General features: G+C 40.6%; 1 protein-coding gene across 7 annotated transcripts in view; it reads left to right on the plus strand.

Moving 5' to 3' along the window:
- The first annotated feature begins 14,221 nt into the window (after window positions 1–14,221).
- The window catches only part of LOC114650028 (MAP7 domain-containing protein 2-like), a 203,859-nt gene continuing 200,536 nt past the window's right edge, over window positions 14,222–17,544 (plus strand). Inside the window, exon 1 of one of the 7 annotated variants that reach the window (XM_051926910.1) lies at window positions 14,222–14,428. In XM_051926910.1, coding sequence (XP_051782870.1) covers window positions 14,386–14,428 — 43 coding nt within the window. In that variant the 5' untranslated portion in view covers window positions 14,222–14,385. The remainder of the gene's footprint in view (window positions 14,429–17,544) is intronic. The other 6 variants (XM_051926906.1, XM_051926905.1, XM_051926904.1 and 3 more) reach the window with 6 other exon arrangements.

A 17,544-nucleotide genomic window follows, 5' to 3' on the forward strand; every position in this document is an offset into this window, starting at 1 on the left:
TCTGGAAACACAAAAAAATGTCATACAAGTAAATCTAACACAAGCTCTTACATGTTTAGTTCTGACCCTGTCATTTAATCCCCGCTCTTTTATAAGAAGGCTTGTATATGAGATACAGTATAGTTTAGCTTGAAAGCTGATTGGAAACGGAGTGATTAAACTCTTTTTTTTTTTAGCTAGATTCAGCTGATTATAGAAGCAGCAGGAAAATCAGGCCTTTATTTTATCAAGTCATTTTCTTTAGTCAGCATCTGCCCTTGCAGAATAAGTAATCAACACAAACTGTCACAGCAACTGGTGGGACTGCATTTAGTTTTTCTGCTGCAAATTACAGCCCTGTAAGGCATGTTTTGTAGTGTGAAAATACATTAACAGTGGTGGAAATGGCACTTTAAAATTGTGCACTCATATTCCGTAGGACTGTTCTTGATTAACAAAACTGCTTTACACCAATAAAATTTAATTTTTTTGATTTTTAAATCATTACATTCATTTATTCCAAAGAGTGTAACCTGTTACTCGCGGTCATGGCAGCTACAATCTTAAACCTAACTTGGCTGCAATTGATTTAAATCAGAAACCAACTCTGAATGAGTATTTTGTCCATCACACATGACATAACGCACACACCAAATCAGATTTTCCAGTCAATGCAACACCATGTCTTTGCATTGTGGGAGGAGATGTACACAAAAAAGAAGAACATGCATATTTTACAAAGAGGAAGTCAAAAGGCTGTTAGGTAGTAACAGCCTGTGTAAGTGTGGGAATCTGAGTGGATGCGCCCTAGGATGGATTGACATCCTTTAAAGTACAGTATGGTACAGTACTTATTTCCTCAGTGTAGACTGCCAAAAAGCACAACAGATAACTAATGTGAATTTCCCCTTGGGATTAATAAAGTATCTATCTATCTATCTATCTATCTAATTGAAGGCCAGATGATTGATCTAAGCAATTTTATATCAATGACTTTGAACTGTGATTGAGGACCCAAACAAAGAAAGTGAATAGACTTCAAGTCAAAAGCAAAGGCATCTCAATCCTGATTTAAAATCCAATTTTATACTCAATGGGTGTGACAAAGTGATCGACTGCCAAAATATGACATTGTGGTGTATCGGGTCCACAGCTCACATCAAAAAGTCCACTTTTTAAATAATAATCGCCGCACTCTAGGCTTAGCGAGGGGGCATAGTATGTGTGGCTGGAAAAGTTCCCGGGTGATGCGTGATGCGGAAGGTCCTTACTGAAGTGCACAGGTGAGGAGCCATCCGCGTCCATAATTGGTGCCGGGAGCTGCTAATTGCCACATCTGATCCACGTCCCCATTAATAAATAGAAGTGCGAGGCGGCTAGGGAGAAAAAGAAGAAAAAAACAAAGAAACGGAGGTTGAGGAAGAAGGCAGCTGGAAGTGAAGGAGCCTGTGTGTGCAAGAGAGTGGGAGAGCGAAAAAGCGAGCATGCGCAGACTCGCAGATGTATGCAGGCAGCTGGGAGAGGCGAGCCCGAGTGGGGTGTTTGGCTGGCACCCGGGGGTTGATGTTAGTGGTTGCTCCTGCTGAGCGCTTGTTGGGAGCAGGAGTGAGCAGGAGAAGGTTGGCTCGCCGCAGAGAAGGCAGCGGGAATCTGAGATTTGGAGCAGAATCCCCAGCGTGACCGTCCTGACTGTTGGGGAAAGCCAAGTCTCGGTCTGGCAGGGGCTGAACGAAGCCAGTGATCGGGAGGTCACCAGACCAGTTGAGTGAAGAAGGTCAGCTGCATGTAGGGTGACTCCCCTGGTGCATAGCCTGGACGGGAGAAGCAGGGGAGTCGTCAGTAAAAGAACCGTGCTTTGTGTTTTTAAAGAGACTGCTTCCAGCCACTGTTTTAACCTCGTTGTTTTTAAAGGACTTTTTTTTCTAATGGATTTTAATCTCCACCCTTTCACTTGTTTTTATGGATTATTTATTTAATGGCTTGTTTGTGAAGCACTACACTTTATTTTGGACATTTTGACTTTGTTGTTGTTTTAATAAAAGCACTTGGCATTTTTGCATCATCCCCTTGCTTTGTTGTGCCTCACTGTCTAGCTCATCGGTTACATTACCGACGGTGTCAGGTTCAAGAGCTCCCAGAAGGAAGATGGGAGCATGGACTGGAACCCGCATTGTCACAAACTTCCATTTGTACTAAATATAAATTAGCCTAATGCACACAGAAGATGTGTCTGTGTTACAATTTGTACCTACAGTATACAGTATGTGTGTGTATTCAGTGTGCACTCAGGATATGTGTATGTGCACATATATCAAGTTATTATTTTAAATAATACTTACAGTTTGGCTATCCACCCATCATAAATGAACCATGTTTGTCCATTATATGACTGGCAGAAGCCAGGGCCTGTACCAGCATCATTAAGAATGTCAGGCCAATGTAATTAGCTTACTCCTGTGCAGAAAACACATTGCATTACTAAATTGGCTACAACAAAAGTAATATATACATATCATGGGGGATTTCCCACTAAGAAAATTAAGGGAAGATACAACAACAAAAAAGAGGTTTATTAAAAATCAAACATTTAATTAAAGATCAAAAACCACCAGTGACTGCTTTAGATTTGATCATACCACTACACCTTTTTTTAAACTAATTTTATCTGTCAGTGAATGAAATGAGGAATTTTTTTTTTTAACAGATTACATGCACTTGCATGCCACATAAAGAATGCTTCACATACTTGATTACATGCTAATTGGAATGGAGCAACCTGAAGGTTCAGAGGCCCATGTTCTTTATTTACAGTGGCTGCAACGGCTGGTAAGTGTGCTTAAAAGCTCTGATAATCACAAGTCAAAGGCTCACAAAGCCATTTACTATGCAAATCACCTGAACTTCCTTGAAAGTATAATAAATATCGTCTATCTATCGTCTGATCATTTGTTTTAAAGTCTTGTTAAACCGTTCAGTCAAACCATTAGTCTGTGGATGGTAAACGGTGGTGCCCAATTTCTTAATAGCGAATCTATTACACAATTGTTTCATCACACGAGAAGTAAAAGGTGTGCCTTGGTCAGTCAAAATTTCCCTAGGAATGCCAATACGAGTAAAAATCACGCACAGAGCTTTGGCTACAGCGGAGGAGTTGGCCTTTTTCAAAGCAGCTGCCTCTGGATATCGCGTTGCATAGTCAACCAACACCAGCATACAGTAGTGTGAAAAGCTATTTGCCCCCTTCCTGATTTCTTATTCTTTTGCATGTTTGTCACACAAAATGTTTCTGATCATCAAACACATTTAACCATTAGTCAAATATAACACAAGTAAACACAAAATGCAGCTTGTAAATGGTGGTTTTTATTATTTAGGGAGAAAAAAAAATCCAAACCTACATGGCCCTGTGTGAAAAAGTAATTGCCCCCTGAACCTAATAACTGGTTGGGCCACCCTTAGCAGCAATAACTGCAATCAAGCGTTTGCGATAACTTGCAATGAGTCTTTTAAAGTGCTCTGGAGGAATTTTGGCCCACTCATCTTTGCAAAATTGTTGTAATTCAGCTTTATTTGAGGGTTTTCTAGCATGAACCGCCTTTTTAAGGTCATGCCATAGCATCTCAATTGGATTCAGGTCAGGACTTTGACTAGGCCACTCCAAAGTCTTCATTTTGTTTTTCTTCAGCCATTCAGAGGTGGATTTGCTGGTGTGTTTTGGGTCATTGTCCTGTTGCAGCACCCAAGATCGCTTCAGCTTGAGTTGACGAACAGATGGCCGGACATTCTCCTTCAGGATTTTTTGGTAGACAGTAGAATTCATGGTTCCATCTATCACAGCAAGCCTTCCAGGTCCTGAAGCAGCAAAACAACCCCAGACCATCACACTACCACCACATTTTACTGTTGGTATGATGTTCTTTTTCTGAAATGCTGTGTTCCTTTTACGCCAGATGTAACGGGATATTTGCCTTCCAAAAAGTTCAACTTTTGTCTCATCAGTCCACAAGGTATTTTCCCAAAAGTCTTGGCAATCATTGAGATGTTTCTTAGCAAAATTGAGACGAGCCCTAATGTTCTTTTTGCTTAACAGTGGTTTGCGTCTTGGACATCTGCCATGCAGGCCGTTTTTGCCCAGTCTCTTTCTTATGGTGGAGTTGTGAACACTGACCTTAATTGAGGCAAGTGAGACCTGCAGTTCTTTAGACGTTGTCCTGGGGTCTTTTGTGACCTCTCGGATGAGTCGTCTCTGCGCTCTTGGGGTAATTTTGGTCGGCCGGCCACTCCTGGGAAGGTTCACCACTGTTCCATGTTTTTGCCATTTGTGGATAATGGCTCTCACTGTGGTTCGCTGGAGTCCCAAAGCTTTAGAAATGGCTTTATAACCTTTACCAGACTGATAGATCTCAATTACTTCTGTTCTCATTTGTTCCTGAATTTCTTTGGATCTTGGCATGATGTCTAGCTTTTGAGGTGCTTTTGGTCTACTTCTCTGTGTCAGGCAGCTCCTATTTAAGTGATTTCTTGATTGAAACAGGTGTGGCAGTAATCAGCCTGGGGGGTGGCTACGGAAATTGAACTCAGGTGTGATACACCACAGTTAGGTTATTTTTTAACAAGGGGGCAATTACTTTTTCACACAGGGCCATGTAGGTTTGGATTTTTTTTCTCCCTAAATAACAAAAACCATCATTTTAAAAACTGCATTTTGTGTTTACCTTGTGTTTTATTTGACTAATGGTTAAATGTGTTTGATGATCAGAAACATTTTGTGTGACAAACATGCAAAAGAATAAGAAATCAGGAAGGGGGCAAATAGTTTTTCACACCACTGTATATTGGTACCCATTCTTAGTCTTAAGCAAAGGGCCTACAATATCTAATCCCACCCTCTGAAAGGGGACATCCAAAATAGGCATAGGACAAAGGGGAACCAGAGGAGGCTTATAAGCGGAGACGATCCGACAGTCAGGACATGAAGTACAGAACCATTCAACATCTTTTCCCATAGTCAGCCAATAAAATCGTTTTGATAACCGCTCTCTGGTCTTGTCAACCCCCAGGTGCCCTCCCAAGATGTTAGAGTGAGCCAGCTGCAAAAGAATTTCCCTATGCACCTCAGGTACAACTAGCTGCTCAATAAATTCCCCCATTAAATGGTCTGTAATCACTCTGAAAAGACAACCATCTTTTTCTAGAAAGTGTGGAGTTTTCAAGCCCCCGGTATCACGGTCTTGGTAATAGGAGTCACTAGCAGTGTGAGTCTGTTTAAATGCATATTCTAATGAGCCATCGGCATGCTGCAAGCGCACAAAATTCAGCTGCTCGCTAGTACTCGGATTGGGTTCGGAGGCATTTGCAATCTGAGAGGATGTAGAAGGGCCTTCCTGCCATTCTGGGAAATTGTGGGGGGTGTCTCCCTCAGACTCACTGGAGAGATCGGGTTCAATATCTAATCGGAGCTCTAGATTTTCCCCAACCGCCACAAGTTCCCCTTCTTCTTCCCTCCCACTAAGCTCAACAGGGGACTTGATGACCAGTGAGCGATGTTCAGCCAGGTCAGCAGACCAGATGCTTTTATGCGTTCCCAAGGCATGATGTAAACTCCGAGGTGATCGAGCTTTTTCAGTTGCAGCCCCAAAACTCTGGAACCATTTGCCATTGCATGTTAGGCAGGCTCCTTCGCTAGCTGCCTTTAAATCCTTTTTAAAAACACATTTTTACTCTCTCTCTTTAACCCTGTATAATATGTTGGCTATTTGTATACTCTTTATACTTTCTATTAAGAATGTCTTCAGCTCTTATGTGTTTGTGTGTTGTATTTCTTTGTACAGCACTTTGGTCAGCCTTGAGGTTGTTTTTAAAGTGCTTTATAAATAAATAAATAAATTAGTCTAGGAAAAAGGGCATTTCTTCTGCCTATCAGCAAAGGCCAAGGGCATGAGTCAGAAACAGCAGACCAAACTTTACTTCTTCCTTATAAGGGTAGTCACTTTAATGTCTCATAGTCTTTAACATCTCCATGTACACAACGTATCTTGACAGTCTCAGTGTTACTAAGGTATCTGTCATCAACACAGTCGCGTCTGACAACACAAAGGTCACTGCCCGAGTCCAACAACGCTGTCATCTCGCGGCCCCCAAACTTCACCGAGATCAATAAGCCATCATTCTCTTTCGACGAATCTGGAACATTTGAGCAACAAACCTCTGCCAAACCAACTTCCATTGATTAAGCTGGAGACAGGTGAAGTTTTTTCGCCAAGTGACCGGGTTGGTCAAACCGGAAACATTTTAGTTCAGCACCACTGCCGAAATATCCACGGCCACGGCCGCTTTCTCCAGAAACAGGCATCTTATTCGTAACTGTGTTCCCTGGAGGCCTTCCCGACGAAATCCGATGATCAGGTGCTGAAGGTTGATGATGTTCAGGTCTACGGTCAAGTTGACGAGAATGCCCTGGGCGGTCTCTCGGAGGTTGTAACACAGCATACGGGGCACCGAACCCACCACTTTTTCTCCAAGCGGTCTGCGAGCCTTCCAACTGTTGAGAAATAATCGTCAGTGATTCAAGATTATGACGAAGAAACTCATCTCGGAGTGGTGCAGGTATCCCGAACAGTACTATGTTCATAACAACCTTTTCTACGATTTGCTCCATCTTGTCCCCCTCAAATCAGCAATGCACTTTATGAATCAAATCTTGTATTTGTGCATGGATGGAACCGTCCATATTCAGTTTCCAGTCGTAAAGTGCAAAACCTTTAGACAAAAAGGTCGTGGTTTCACGCAAAAGAACTTGCTCCTTCAAAAAACAATAATCGCCAAGCTTATCAGCAGGTACATTTCGTAATGAAAGTAGCGGCGTCACCAGACAAAAAAGGGGTGACGATAACAGCCCTGTGACGTTTGTCCCATCCCAACAAAGTCGCCACTTGCTCAAAAGCCAAAAGAAACATCTCTGGGTCAACAGAAGGATCCATCTTCGTCAGCACATTCTTAGCACTGTCCGGGTGCGGAGGCAGTGGAACGATTCGCCGAACATTTTGCGGAAAACGATCCTCTGGATCGGAAGGGAGCGGAACATTCTGGGCGATTTGAAAAATGTATTCGGCATCCAACTGTGCATCAATCTGTGTAACCACTCCTGGTACCACTTGTCACGCTTGGGTCACAGATTTGCACAGAGACACAGGAGGTTGTAGAAAAAAAGGAACTTTATTCAAAGCACTGCAAACAAACATTTGTCTCTTTTCAAAAGTTTAAACGTGCTCCATGACAAGTCAGAGATGACAGTTCCATCAGGAGCAGAGAATGTCTGAGAGAGAGAGAGAAGGAGAAGCAAGCAATCAATTTAACAAACTGAAAGAAGCCTGTACAGGCTTTTTAAGAAGACGGAGTACCGCGCGAGAGGCATATTAGGCGACAGAGCCGGCCAGAAGGGAAAGGAGGAATGTGAAGGTAGTCTGTCAATGTTTTTTTAGGGGTTTTCCCAGGGGTGTCTGTATTCTCTGGGGGTGCGATCAGCTCCGTAGCTCACAATGTACAATCACCATTGAAATAATTCAAGACATTCATCCATCGATTTTTCAGACTCATTTATCCAGAACAGTGTCACGAAGTAGCTGGGGCCTATTCCAGCAAGAATCAGGTGCAAGGCAGGAACTATCCTTGGACAAGGCACCAGCCCATTACAGGATAAAATAATTTGAGACATCAGTCAACCTAGCAAGTTAGTAGAGTGTGAGTAACAAGTTCTTGAATAAAATCAATGCAATCATGAGTAGAACACAGAACATGTAAACTGCACAGTGACCCTATTTTCTGGTATACTGTATAGTCCATAAACAAAGAAGCAAATGAAATTACATATTGCATGAGCAATGTGATTCTCATGGTGTCTGCAGATTTTTTGGAGTTCAGCGTAGCTCTGTTCCTTACAATGTTCATATTTATTGAAACAGCACTGAAACATTCAGGGCTCACATTAATTGGAGCACACCATGCCATCCTCTTATTTGTAATGGCATCATTATCTAACCAGACCATACGATTAGGAACTTGGACATGAACTGAATGTCATTCTATGTACTATTTTGTCACAGATCATAACTGCAGATGCACACTGCTGATTTGCATGTAGCATCTTTTGCAGAAAAATCTAATCGCCTTTTCTAAAGATTGGATGGAATCTGCATCAATTCTCTGTAGTATAAAGACCCCAATATTATGCATACATACATTCCTGAATACAGGAACGGGAGCTTAAGAACCTCACATTCCATGTTTTAGACTTGTACAATAGTTGGCTAAGAACTAAGGGGGATATCCATTGATGCTGCATTTTAGAAAAAAAAAATCATTCTGCTTCTTTCAATAGTGTAATCCTTCTTCTAAAAGAGACCGTGGAGCTGATGTTCATGTGGCATTATTCTGTTCTATGCCTATAAAGCTTTCATAACTTTCCTAGGCCAGAACTGTTTCATTTTGCTCTCAGCCTCCTAGGTACTACTTTCTCATTTATCGAAGCAACAACAAGACTTTGTAAGCACTCACACCAGAGTGGAAAACATACTGACTTGACCTCAACCACCTTCTAATTTGAATCCTTATTACATGAAACTCCTTAAGTTGTGAACACTTCAATTTTGACTGCATAAAGTCACAAACTCTTGGTGGTACTTTGAAGGCCAGCATAAACTGGCCTATAAAATTCTTCCTTTTGATGAACACTGTGGATTATCCTGGTTGAACTTCACTAAAACCTAAATACCATCCAATTCTGTTTTCATTTGCTTTGCCGGTCATCAGCATAATGGAATTAAATTAACATTTCTGTGTCATTGTGCATGTTGCCAATCTGTGCAGTGCTCCGAGAAAACCTGTTATGACCAACACAAAACAAAAATTAATTAAATTAAACTAAATGATGGTATTAACCGATGTCAGGGCCTAGTTTCCTAGGTTTACTTGGTTTAGTTCTCTTTTTTTCCCTCCATCATTAACCAGCTCTGGAATATCTAGTTACTCATGCTCTGCTTTTACCACTCTCCTGATCTACAAATGTAGCCTTCAACCACTGCATACAAGTCCTGCATCAGCCTGCCCACTGCAGTAAGCAGCTTTAACTTAAACCTCTCTTCCCCCACGCATGTGCAGTTCCTTCTGGCAAGCATCTCATATGGACAGCTGACGCTGCATACAATCCATCTTGCAAAATCTGGCTACTCATCCTGCTCTCTACTCTATTCAAATCAGAAAGTGGTGTGCACTGTATTCAGTATTATATTTGTGTAACCGAGCCACTGCTCTGACTAGGTGGCAAGGTGATATGATACAGGAATTTCAAAGCTGTTCAGTTATTGCACTGTTCTAATTTGGTACACTGCTTCCAGGATATAAAATCCCAAATTGAATGGTCACTTTGAATGTATTCCTTAACTTCACGTTAGAGAGTCATCCCAAAAGTAATATCATAACTCTGATACTGAGAGTTGTGTCAGGTTTCAACACCCCCACCCTCACCCTGGCACCCTAACGTAAAGGCTTTATAAGAAAAACTCCAGAAGGAAAGTGCAATTCCCTTTTGGCTATTTCATGTTGAATCTCTCCAAATAACAATCATGGGCATTACTTTTGACTTATCATAAATACAAAAGGTAACATAACATTTTCAAAAACACTTAATCCACTTCAGGGTTGTGGGGACATATAAAACAAAAATGAAGGTATCTATTGATATTAAGTATAAGGCACTTTTAGTGACATTTAAGATTTTGCTCTTACAATGAGATGTATAAAAAGAAAGCACATATTATGAAACGTTTTTCCTTAATGTTTACTCAAAATTTGCTCATTAGCTACTGTACAAGAATGACTGTTTCTCTATAAAACATCTGTTCACCTTAATTACAGCATTCCTTCTCTTCTGCTTTGGTAAATGATTATGCTTCTTGCTCCTTACCTATAGAATCGAATTTTGTTCAACAGTGTGACTATTCCTAGTTTAATGATTTTTCAGGGTCTCCTGGAGATGCCTTGGGAACACTTAATCCTTCAGCTACTTGGTGACTGAAGCACTTTGGACTCCTAAGTGCTTCTTCCAAAGCAATAAGCATTTCCACAGTCTTCAATGCAGCCTTAAACTCATGAGTATCATTACCGAAAATAAAAACGTACATAAAACTGGAAGACACTTGAATAACCATTTACTTGGTTAACAACTTTCAAAATTTTAATTTAATTACCACAGACGCTGAAATTGCATTAATCAAAGCTTCGACAAGCCTTTATGAATAAGATGTCTTTTTCTGTCTGGTGCCTATTACTTTCTCAGATGTCCTCCAGTTCTACTCCTCTTTTTATTGGTATCATCCCAACATATAAATTTAGCTAATTGCTGAGATTTAAATTATTTTATTGTGAGAGAATATGTCATATTGTAGACTGGCCTCATCTTAAGTTGGTTCCTGTCTTGTTCAGTGCTGTAAAAACTGGCTCTTTCTCCTTATGACCCTAAAATTGGAATAAGTGGTTTAATTAATATACAGTGCTTTGCACCCTTGTTTTATAGTTCCACGGTGTTGAGTTCAAATCATGTCCTGGACACATTCTGTGTGGAGTTTTCATATTGTCAACATTGATGTTTCTAGGGGGAATTCGGTTTTTCATCTACATCACAAAAACATGCACGCTAGGCCAGTGGAGACACTAATTTATGCCAAGACATATTAAGATAGTTCAAAATGAACTTCAGAGAGTTTTAAATTTATTTTAAGAAATGTTAAACTTTAATCTCTAACAACATGTATTTCAAGATATCTAAAATGCATTTTACAAAGACATCTTGAAAGGACTTTTAATATCTCAAAATGCATTGCAGACATTTTAAAATACAGGAATTTATTTGGAAATATCTTGAAATATGATTCAGACATCTGAAAAGTTTAGCTGAACTGTGTTTTAAGATGTCTAAAATTCATTTTGCTATCTCTTGAAAAGTTAATTTTGTTTTCCGTAAGAAACTAGCCTTGCAGGTGTGTATGGGTGTGATATGGGATATACTGGAGTCCTATTCAGGATAGGTTACTGTACTGTTCTTAAATACTGCTAGAATACACTTTAATTCCACTGTGACACTGATCTAGATAATAAGGGATCTGCAATGGATGGATGGGTTTATTACTTGAATACTTAAATGCATGGATGAAACTGAGCTGTTACATGTGAGGCACCAGAGTGCTTAGTTAATTTCTTGAGAGGAATGCCCAACGTATGTAAACGTGCATGTTCTCCTCATAATCAAACTGTGGGTCCTAAAAGAAACATTTACACTGAAAGGGAGACATACATGAAATTGGTTTAAGAGATTCTGACTATATGTGAGTGTGTTCTATGATAGACTGGTGTCACATTTAGGGCTGGTTCTGTCTTGGCCCAGTGCTACTGGATTAGGTTCTGGGTCTAGTAGAATGGAAGAAAGCAGGTTCAAAAAATGGATGGTGAAACAGCTTCAATAATATAGTAAATACCATGAAGATGGAGCATTTTCAGTAAAAAGAATGATGTGTCATCTCATAATGCACAGAAAGTTATTTGATGTATCTGTTTAATTTACTAGGCCCATGCTCCTTGCCATCCCAAAATTGGATAAAGTGGGTTCAGCAGAGTTGTGCATTCCAAGCATATATATAAACTACTTGCACCTAATGCTGCTTGGACAAAACATTTCCAGCACTGTAATCCTCCTTCTGTATAAAGTAAAGTAAATCAGAGGAAGGAAGGTTTCAGTTAACAGATGGCTGTGTGATTTACTAAATAAAATAAGCTTTTGTGATATTCAAAAATCTGAACTGACCGAGTGTGGATTTATGAAATAATGTGCCCTGAAATGGACTGAAACCCTTCCTGCTTTGTGGTCAATGCTACAGAGATAGGCACCTGATCTCCACAGCCTTGAGCCAGATCAAGTGGGTTTAAAAATGGAGGGGTGGCATTGTGGTACAGTGGTAGTAGATAGATACTTTATTAATCCCAAGGGGAAATTCACACTACTGCCTTACAACAATTCGGCTCTTGATGTGTGTGTGTGTATATGTGTGCTTACCCAGCGATGCACTGGTACCCTGTCCAGGGATTTTTCCTGCCTTGTGCCCTTATTCTTGCTCCAGCTTCCCCATGATGATGGGTTTAGGAAATTAATGGATGGATGGTTTGGAAATTGATGGAAAAAAAAAATGTGAGCTTGATTTTAATATGTACTAACTACATTTACACGTCAAGGACTGGCAACAGTCTTTGTTCCTCCTGCACGTCTCCTCTTTATCTTTGCCTATGTACAGCCTTTTGCATGTTCTCCCCGTGTCTGCGTGGGTTTCCTCCGGGCGCTCCGGTTTCCTCCCACAGTCCAAAGACATGCAGGTGAGGTGGATTGGTGATTCTAAATTGGCCCTAGTGTGTGCTTGGTGTGTGGGTGTGTTTGTGTGTGTCCTGCGGTGGGTTGGCACCCTGCCCGGGATTGGTTCCCTGCCTTGTGCCCTGTGTTGGCTGGGATTGGCTCCAGCAGACCCCCGTGACCCTGTGTTCGGATTCAGCGGGTTGGAAAATGGATGGATGGATGGATGTACAGCCTTAACAGCCACCCCTTCAACAGTCTCAGACGCAGACAAACATGAAAATGCTGGCACTCAGATTACCGGTACCACTCTCTGTAGCAACAGTCAAAAAACAGATGAAAATAAAGGTGAGCCTCTTCCCCTCCGACACAGCAGCACTGCCACGATGAATGACAGCCCCACTCTCCTGCCAAAAGAGAACAAGGACTGCAGTTCACTGGTGAGGAGGGGGCCAATTCAGGTGAAAAATAATGTTTATCCTGTAGATAGCGATATTTAGTTTTAGTAAACTGGTAGCTATAATATAAAAATGAAAAATGGAGAAAGGATAAGTTGATCATGGATGGTGTGCAGAGAGAAAAATGACAGTGTGGTAAACTTTTATGAGAGTAGGAGTAGTAATCAGTTCAGTGGAGATGTCTGCAGCAGCCTAAGCATGTAGAGTCAAGTTTTTGTCTGCTCTTTCGTCTCTCTCTCTTTCTCTCACACACACACACACACACATTTACGTAGTTTTCTAATCCACAGTTTGCTTTCTCTTTGTATTTCTGCTGAAACATAGTGTTTTGACATATGGCTGTTCTCCTATTGATTATAACAATTGATGTTTTAAAATATTTTCTTTTATTATGTCCCAGCTTTTATGGGGAAGAATGTGTGTTGTGGGGGGCCCCATAACAGTGTTTTGCTTCAGGCCCCCAAATCAGTAAGCCCACCCTTGGACAGATACAGGCATGTTATCAAGGCTTGTCACAGAAAAGGGGCAAAATATAAAACACCACTTTAGAACACCTGAAAAGATAAGAGTACCTGCTTTCTAAAGTTGTCACTGGTGCATAATGAGGACCTCAACCAGTTAGGTACAGTAGGTAGTCTTTGGCCTTTTGTCTTAAGATTGAGAGCACAGCAGCACGTGGAGTGGGGTGATGATGGTTTGCATTCAGTGAAGCTGGACCACCAGTTGAAGGTTTTCTGTGCATATTGTGTCTCCAGGCTCTTAGTTTTCACCGCTGCCTTCAGCAAATCAAAGCATTGCCCCTTTAGTCTGCTAAAAATAAATAAACTGAACATTACATTGGCAGGGTATGCCGTCTACAAAATGTTTCATAGCCGATTATCCTAGGCAGAAAAATTCGCTTTACCTTAACTCCTTTTGTTTGTCCACTTCAAACTTTATATCGCAAATGAGCATTCGGCAATACATGCCCATAAATTACACGAGGAGGTTTGGAACACCTGCTGACAGTGAGCAGCAGCCGATAATGGAGTAATAAATGTATCCAACGTTCCAGTAATTCTCATGTTGCCTTTTCCCCATCCTGCCCCCACCGTGGTGTCGTCGCCCGGACAGCCCTTAAGCAGCCAACTTTGAACGACCTCTGCCCACGTTTTCCTTTACCCGCGCATCGCCCTCTGCGTGAGGTTGTCGCACACAACACGCAGTATTTTGCACTTTCTGTTGGAATTCAGGCTGCCGGAGGTTTATCCGACGAATAATCCAACACTTCAGTCACAAGAGAAGATCTAAAGGACTGGCGCACCGATGCGCATGGTCCGAGTTTGAGAGAGCAAAGCGGGCGGGCCAGGCGCTCGCTCTGTGGGTTCGGCGGATTTGCGCCGCTGCATCTTCATTTATTGGCCAGCGGCAGCGCAGCTGGTCGCTGCAGCAAGAGACGCAGTTTTCCCGGAGACGCGAAAGCGATGTTCATTTAGGCGAAGCCTGCCTTTTAGAACATCGGGCTGCAAGTTCGAGGAAGCATCGCGCTCGTGAACCGTAGAGGAGAGACGCAGGAAGATGGCGGAATGCGTTTCGGATGCGCCTGCAAAAGCCAAAACAGGTAAAGCAAAGCTGTCCGAGCAGGGAGTAAATGCCGTCGGAAAAAAGTGGGCGGGCTACATACAAAACTACAACATTACAAATACCAGTCTTTGACTGGGGAAAATGCCTGCGCAACCTGTGAAAAGACGGTTGGGGTGAAGTCTCAGGTGCGCCAGGGGTGCAGCAGCCGGGCCCCCCACGTCGGACGCTCGGCTCCCGAGAGACTCCTGCGAAGGACATCCGGGAGGAGAGAACAGCCGAGCACTTGCTACCTTTCGCTTCGTTCTACCCAGTGGTTTAAAATGCCAGTCCGTCTAGTTCTGGGTTGTACCTTTAAAATCCTGAGCGAAAAAGTGTTGTGCATTACTTGAATGCCAGAGAAAATAATCACGAAAGAAATACGTTGTTTGATATATGTTACGGCAAAGAGTTAATGCATGGTGCATTATCGCGTACTTTATTTTTCATATACTTTTTAGTGTAAAGATGGATTTAGAATAAACCTGGAACGCCTCTTAATTTAATCGTCAAGGGAATTAAAAACAAGATTAGATTTTTAATTCTTGGGAGGGGAAAATGGTTTTATGACAAGCTTGCAACGTTTGCATGTTTGTTAAAATTCGGTACACGATTTCCATGTTTATTTTAAATACACAAACAGAAATGGATAGATCGATTTTTTAATGAGCAGTATTGAACGGAATGACGTAATTGACAGTCTGAAAGAAAGGGCTTTGTAATTATACCGGTGTTGTGAAAGGGGACTAGAAGATACGTTGTAAGATGCTTTCTGATGTATGGCCGAATTCTTTGTGTTCTTGCTTGTGTTAAAATCATCGTGTGATCAAAGGGCACGTTAACACAGGATTAGAAAACAATCTTTCTGTCCATCTATCTTATAGACCAAAAATTTCCATTACAGGGAACAAGTCAAGCAAAATGACACCTTTTATTGGCTAACTAAAAAGATTACAATATGCAAGCTTTCGAGGCAACTCAGACTTACAGCTTGCATATTGAAATCTTTTTAGTTAGCCAATAAAAGGTGTCATTTTGCTTGACTTTTCTCTACATTCATAATGGCTAACACGGTACAACACCCTAGTACTAGGGAACAAGTCAGAAAGCAAACCTGCATGGTAGATTTATGATTAAAAAAACCTCAACCATGTTATACCATTTTATTTAAGTATGTATATGTGTTTAAAACACATCACATTTTGCACACATACAGTATACAGTATTGATAAAAGTAATGCATGATGCGTCTAGAAGACACAATTTGCAATGGCTAAGTTTTATAATCTTGTGGAATTGTTGAGAGTTTTCAGACTATGAACCTTATATAAATGTGAGTACATACATTACAATTTTGGATAATTTAGTTCCAACGAGTATCAAGAGATATTTTATAATGTTTTCTTTTGTTTATTTTCACTTCACTGTAATGTTTTCTGAGAGGCCAATGATACCTAGTTTGCCCAGATTTGTGCAAGTGGTCGTGTGGGTAGGTGTGCCTTGGAATGGATTGGCCCTGTGTCTAATGTTGCCTTTTGCTCTGTGTGCAAAGCTGCTGCAATGGGTTCCAGCTTGAAGTAATCTGAAATTGTAGACCGCAAAGTACCAGTGTTAGTTTAACACTTTAAGGGTTATGAAACCGTATATACACTGTAAAGGGTTACTTTAACACTTCAACAGTTGATTTAATGCAGGAGGTTTTGTTCTATATTAAGCAGCTCTTTTAAAATCTGGAATAGTTTGTCAACAAATCAAAAACACAATCCGTAACTGTGCCGTTAAATTTATGTGTATGTTTGTTTAAACCACTTTATTAAAACAAATTATATTTTTAGTTCATTGCATGTTTTTTGATTTAGTAGTTATTATTTGCAGTATTTGGTAAAACATTATAATAAGCCCATTATTAAAAGATTTTAATTGGTCAAGTCCTGTGGGGATACTGAAAATAGTTGCTTTGATATCCAAAGCTTTTTCTTGTATTAACAAACATATGTTTGATAAAGTGGAAAATGTAAAATCAGCGTTTAATATAAAGCACCTTTTTTAAAATGGTTGGATGGACTTTTTTCAACTAGCTGCAAGGATATAATTTTTTCATCTACTGTAATTAACTTTATATAATAGGTGGCTATTTCAGCAGCCTCACAGCTTTGAACCCTGCCTTCAAATACTTTGTGTTTTGTGTTTATTTTTCGAACACTGATTATTTTTACTTCATATCCTAAGAATATCCTAGGTTAACAAGTGACTTGAAATTGGTCTACAGTGTGTTGGTATATGCATAATTATGTCCTGTAGTGAGCTACCGACCAGTTTGAGTTTGGTTTAATGCCTGTGACTGATGCTGCTGGTATAGGCTGTGCAAATACTTTAAAATTTGTCTAAGTTATTACAGAAACTAAATTGGCCCCAGGTGAGTGTGTACATGAGGGAACCTTGCATTCAACCTGTACCCTAATAAGAGTGGGTTCTTACATTGTGCTTGATGCTGCCAGGGTAGGCTTGGGTCACTTGTGACCCAAAATTGGATTAGACGGGATTAAAAATGAATGAGTTTAGATAATGGATAGATTTTTCAGTCATTTTTCAGCACTTACTACAAGCAAAAGGCACATTTTCTTACTTGCTCTTTGTTGGTGATACTCATTCAGGAGTGACTTTGAACAGTGCAGTTGTTTAACGTCAGATGTGTTTTGAAAGGTCCTTGAGTAGGGATATGTTTCTTATTCTGATAGTATAATTAATAATAATAATTATTTGCATTTATATAGCGCTTTTCTCACTACTCAAAGCGCTCAGCAATTGCAGGTTAAGGGCCTTGCTGAAGGGCCCAACAGAGCAGAGTCCCTTTTTGGCATTTATGGGATTCGAACCGGCAACCTTCCAATTGTCAGTGCAGATCTCTAGCCTCAGAGCCACCACTCCGCCACCACTAGTATAGAAAATTATTATCCTGTATCCATCAGTACATTTTCACTCTTGGAATACTATTCCTTTTAGTTATTTATTTTTAAAATTTTAAATTGCATAGCTTTTGCTTTTTATGTTTTTGAATTTTTTTTAATGTCTCAAGCTACAGAAAACAACCTTACAAAGGAATGTGTACAGATGGAG

This window comes from Erpetoichthys calabaricus, chromosome 4 (genome assembly GCF_900747795.2).
Source record: "Erpetoichthys calabaricus chromosome 4, fErpCal1.3, whole genome shotgun sequence".
NCBI lineage: Eukaryota > Metazoa > Chordata > Cladistia > Polypteriformes > Polypteridae > Erpetoichthys > Erpetoichthys calabaricus.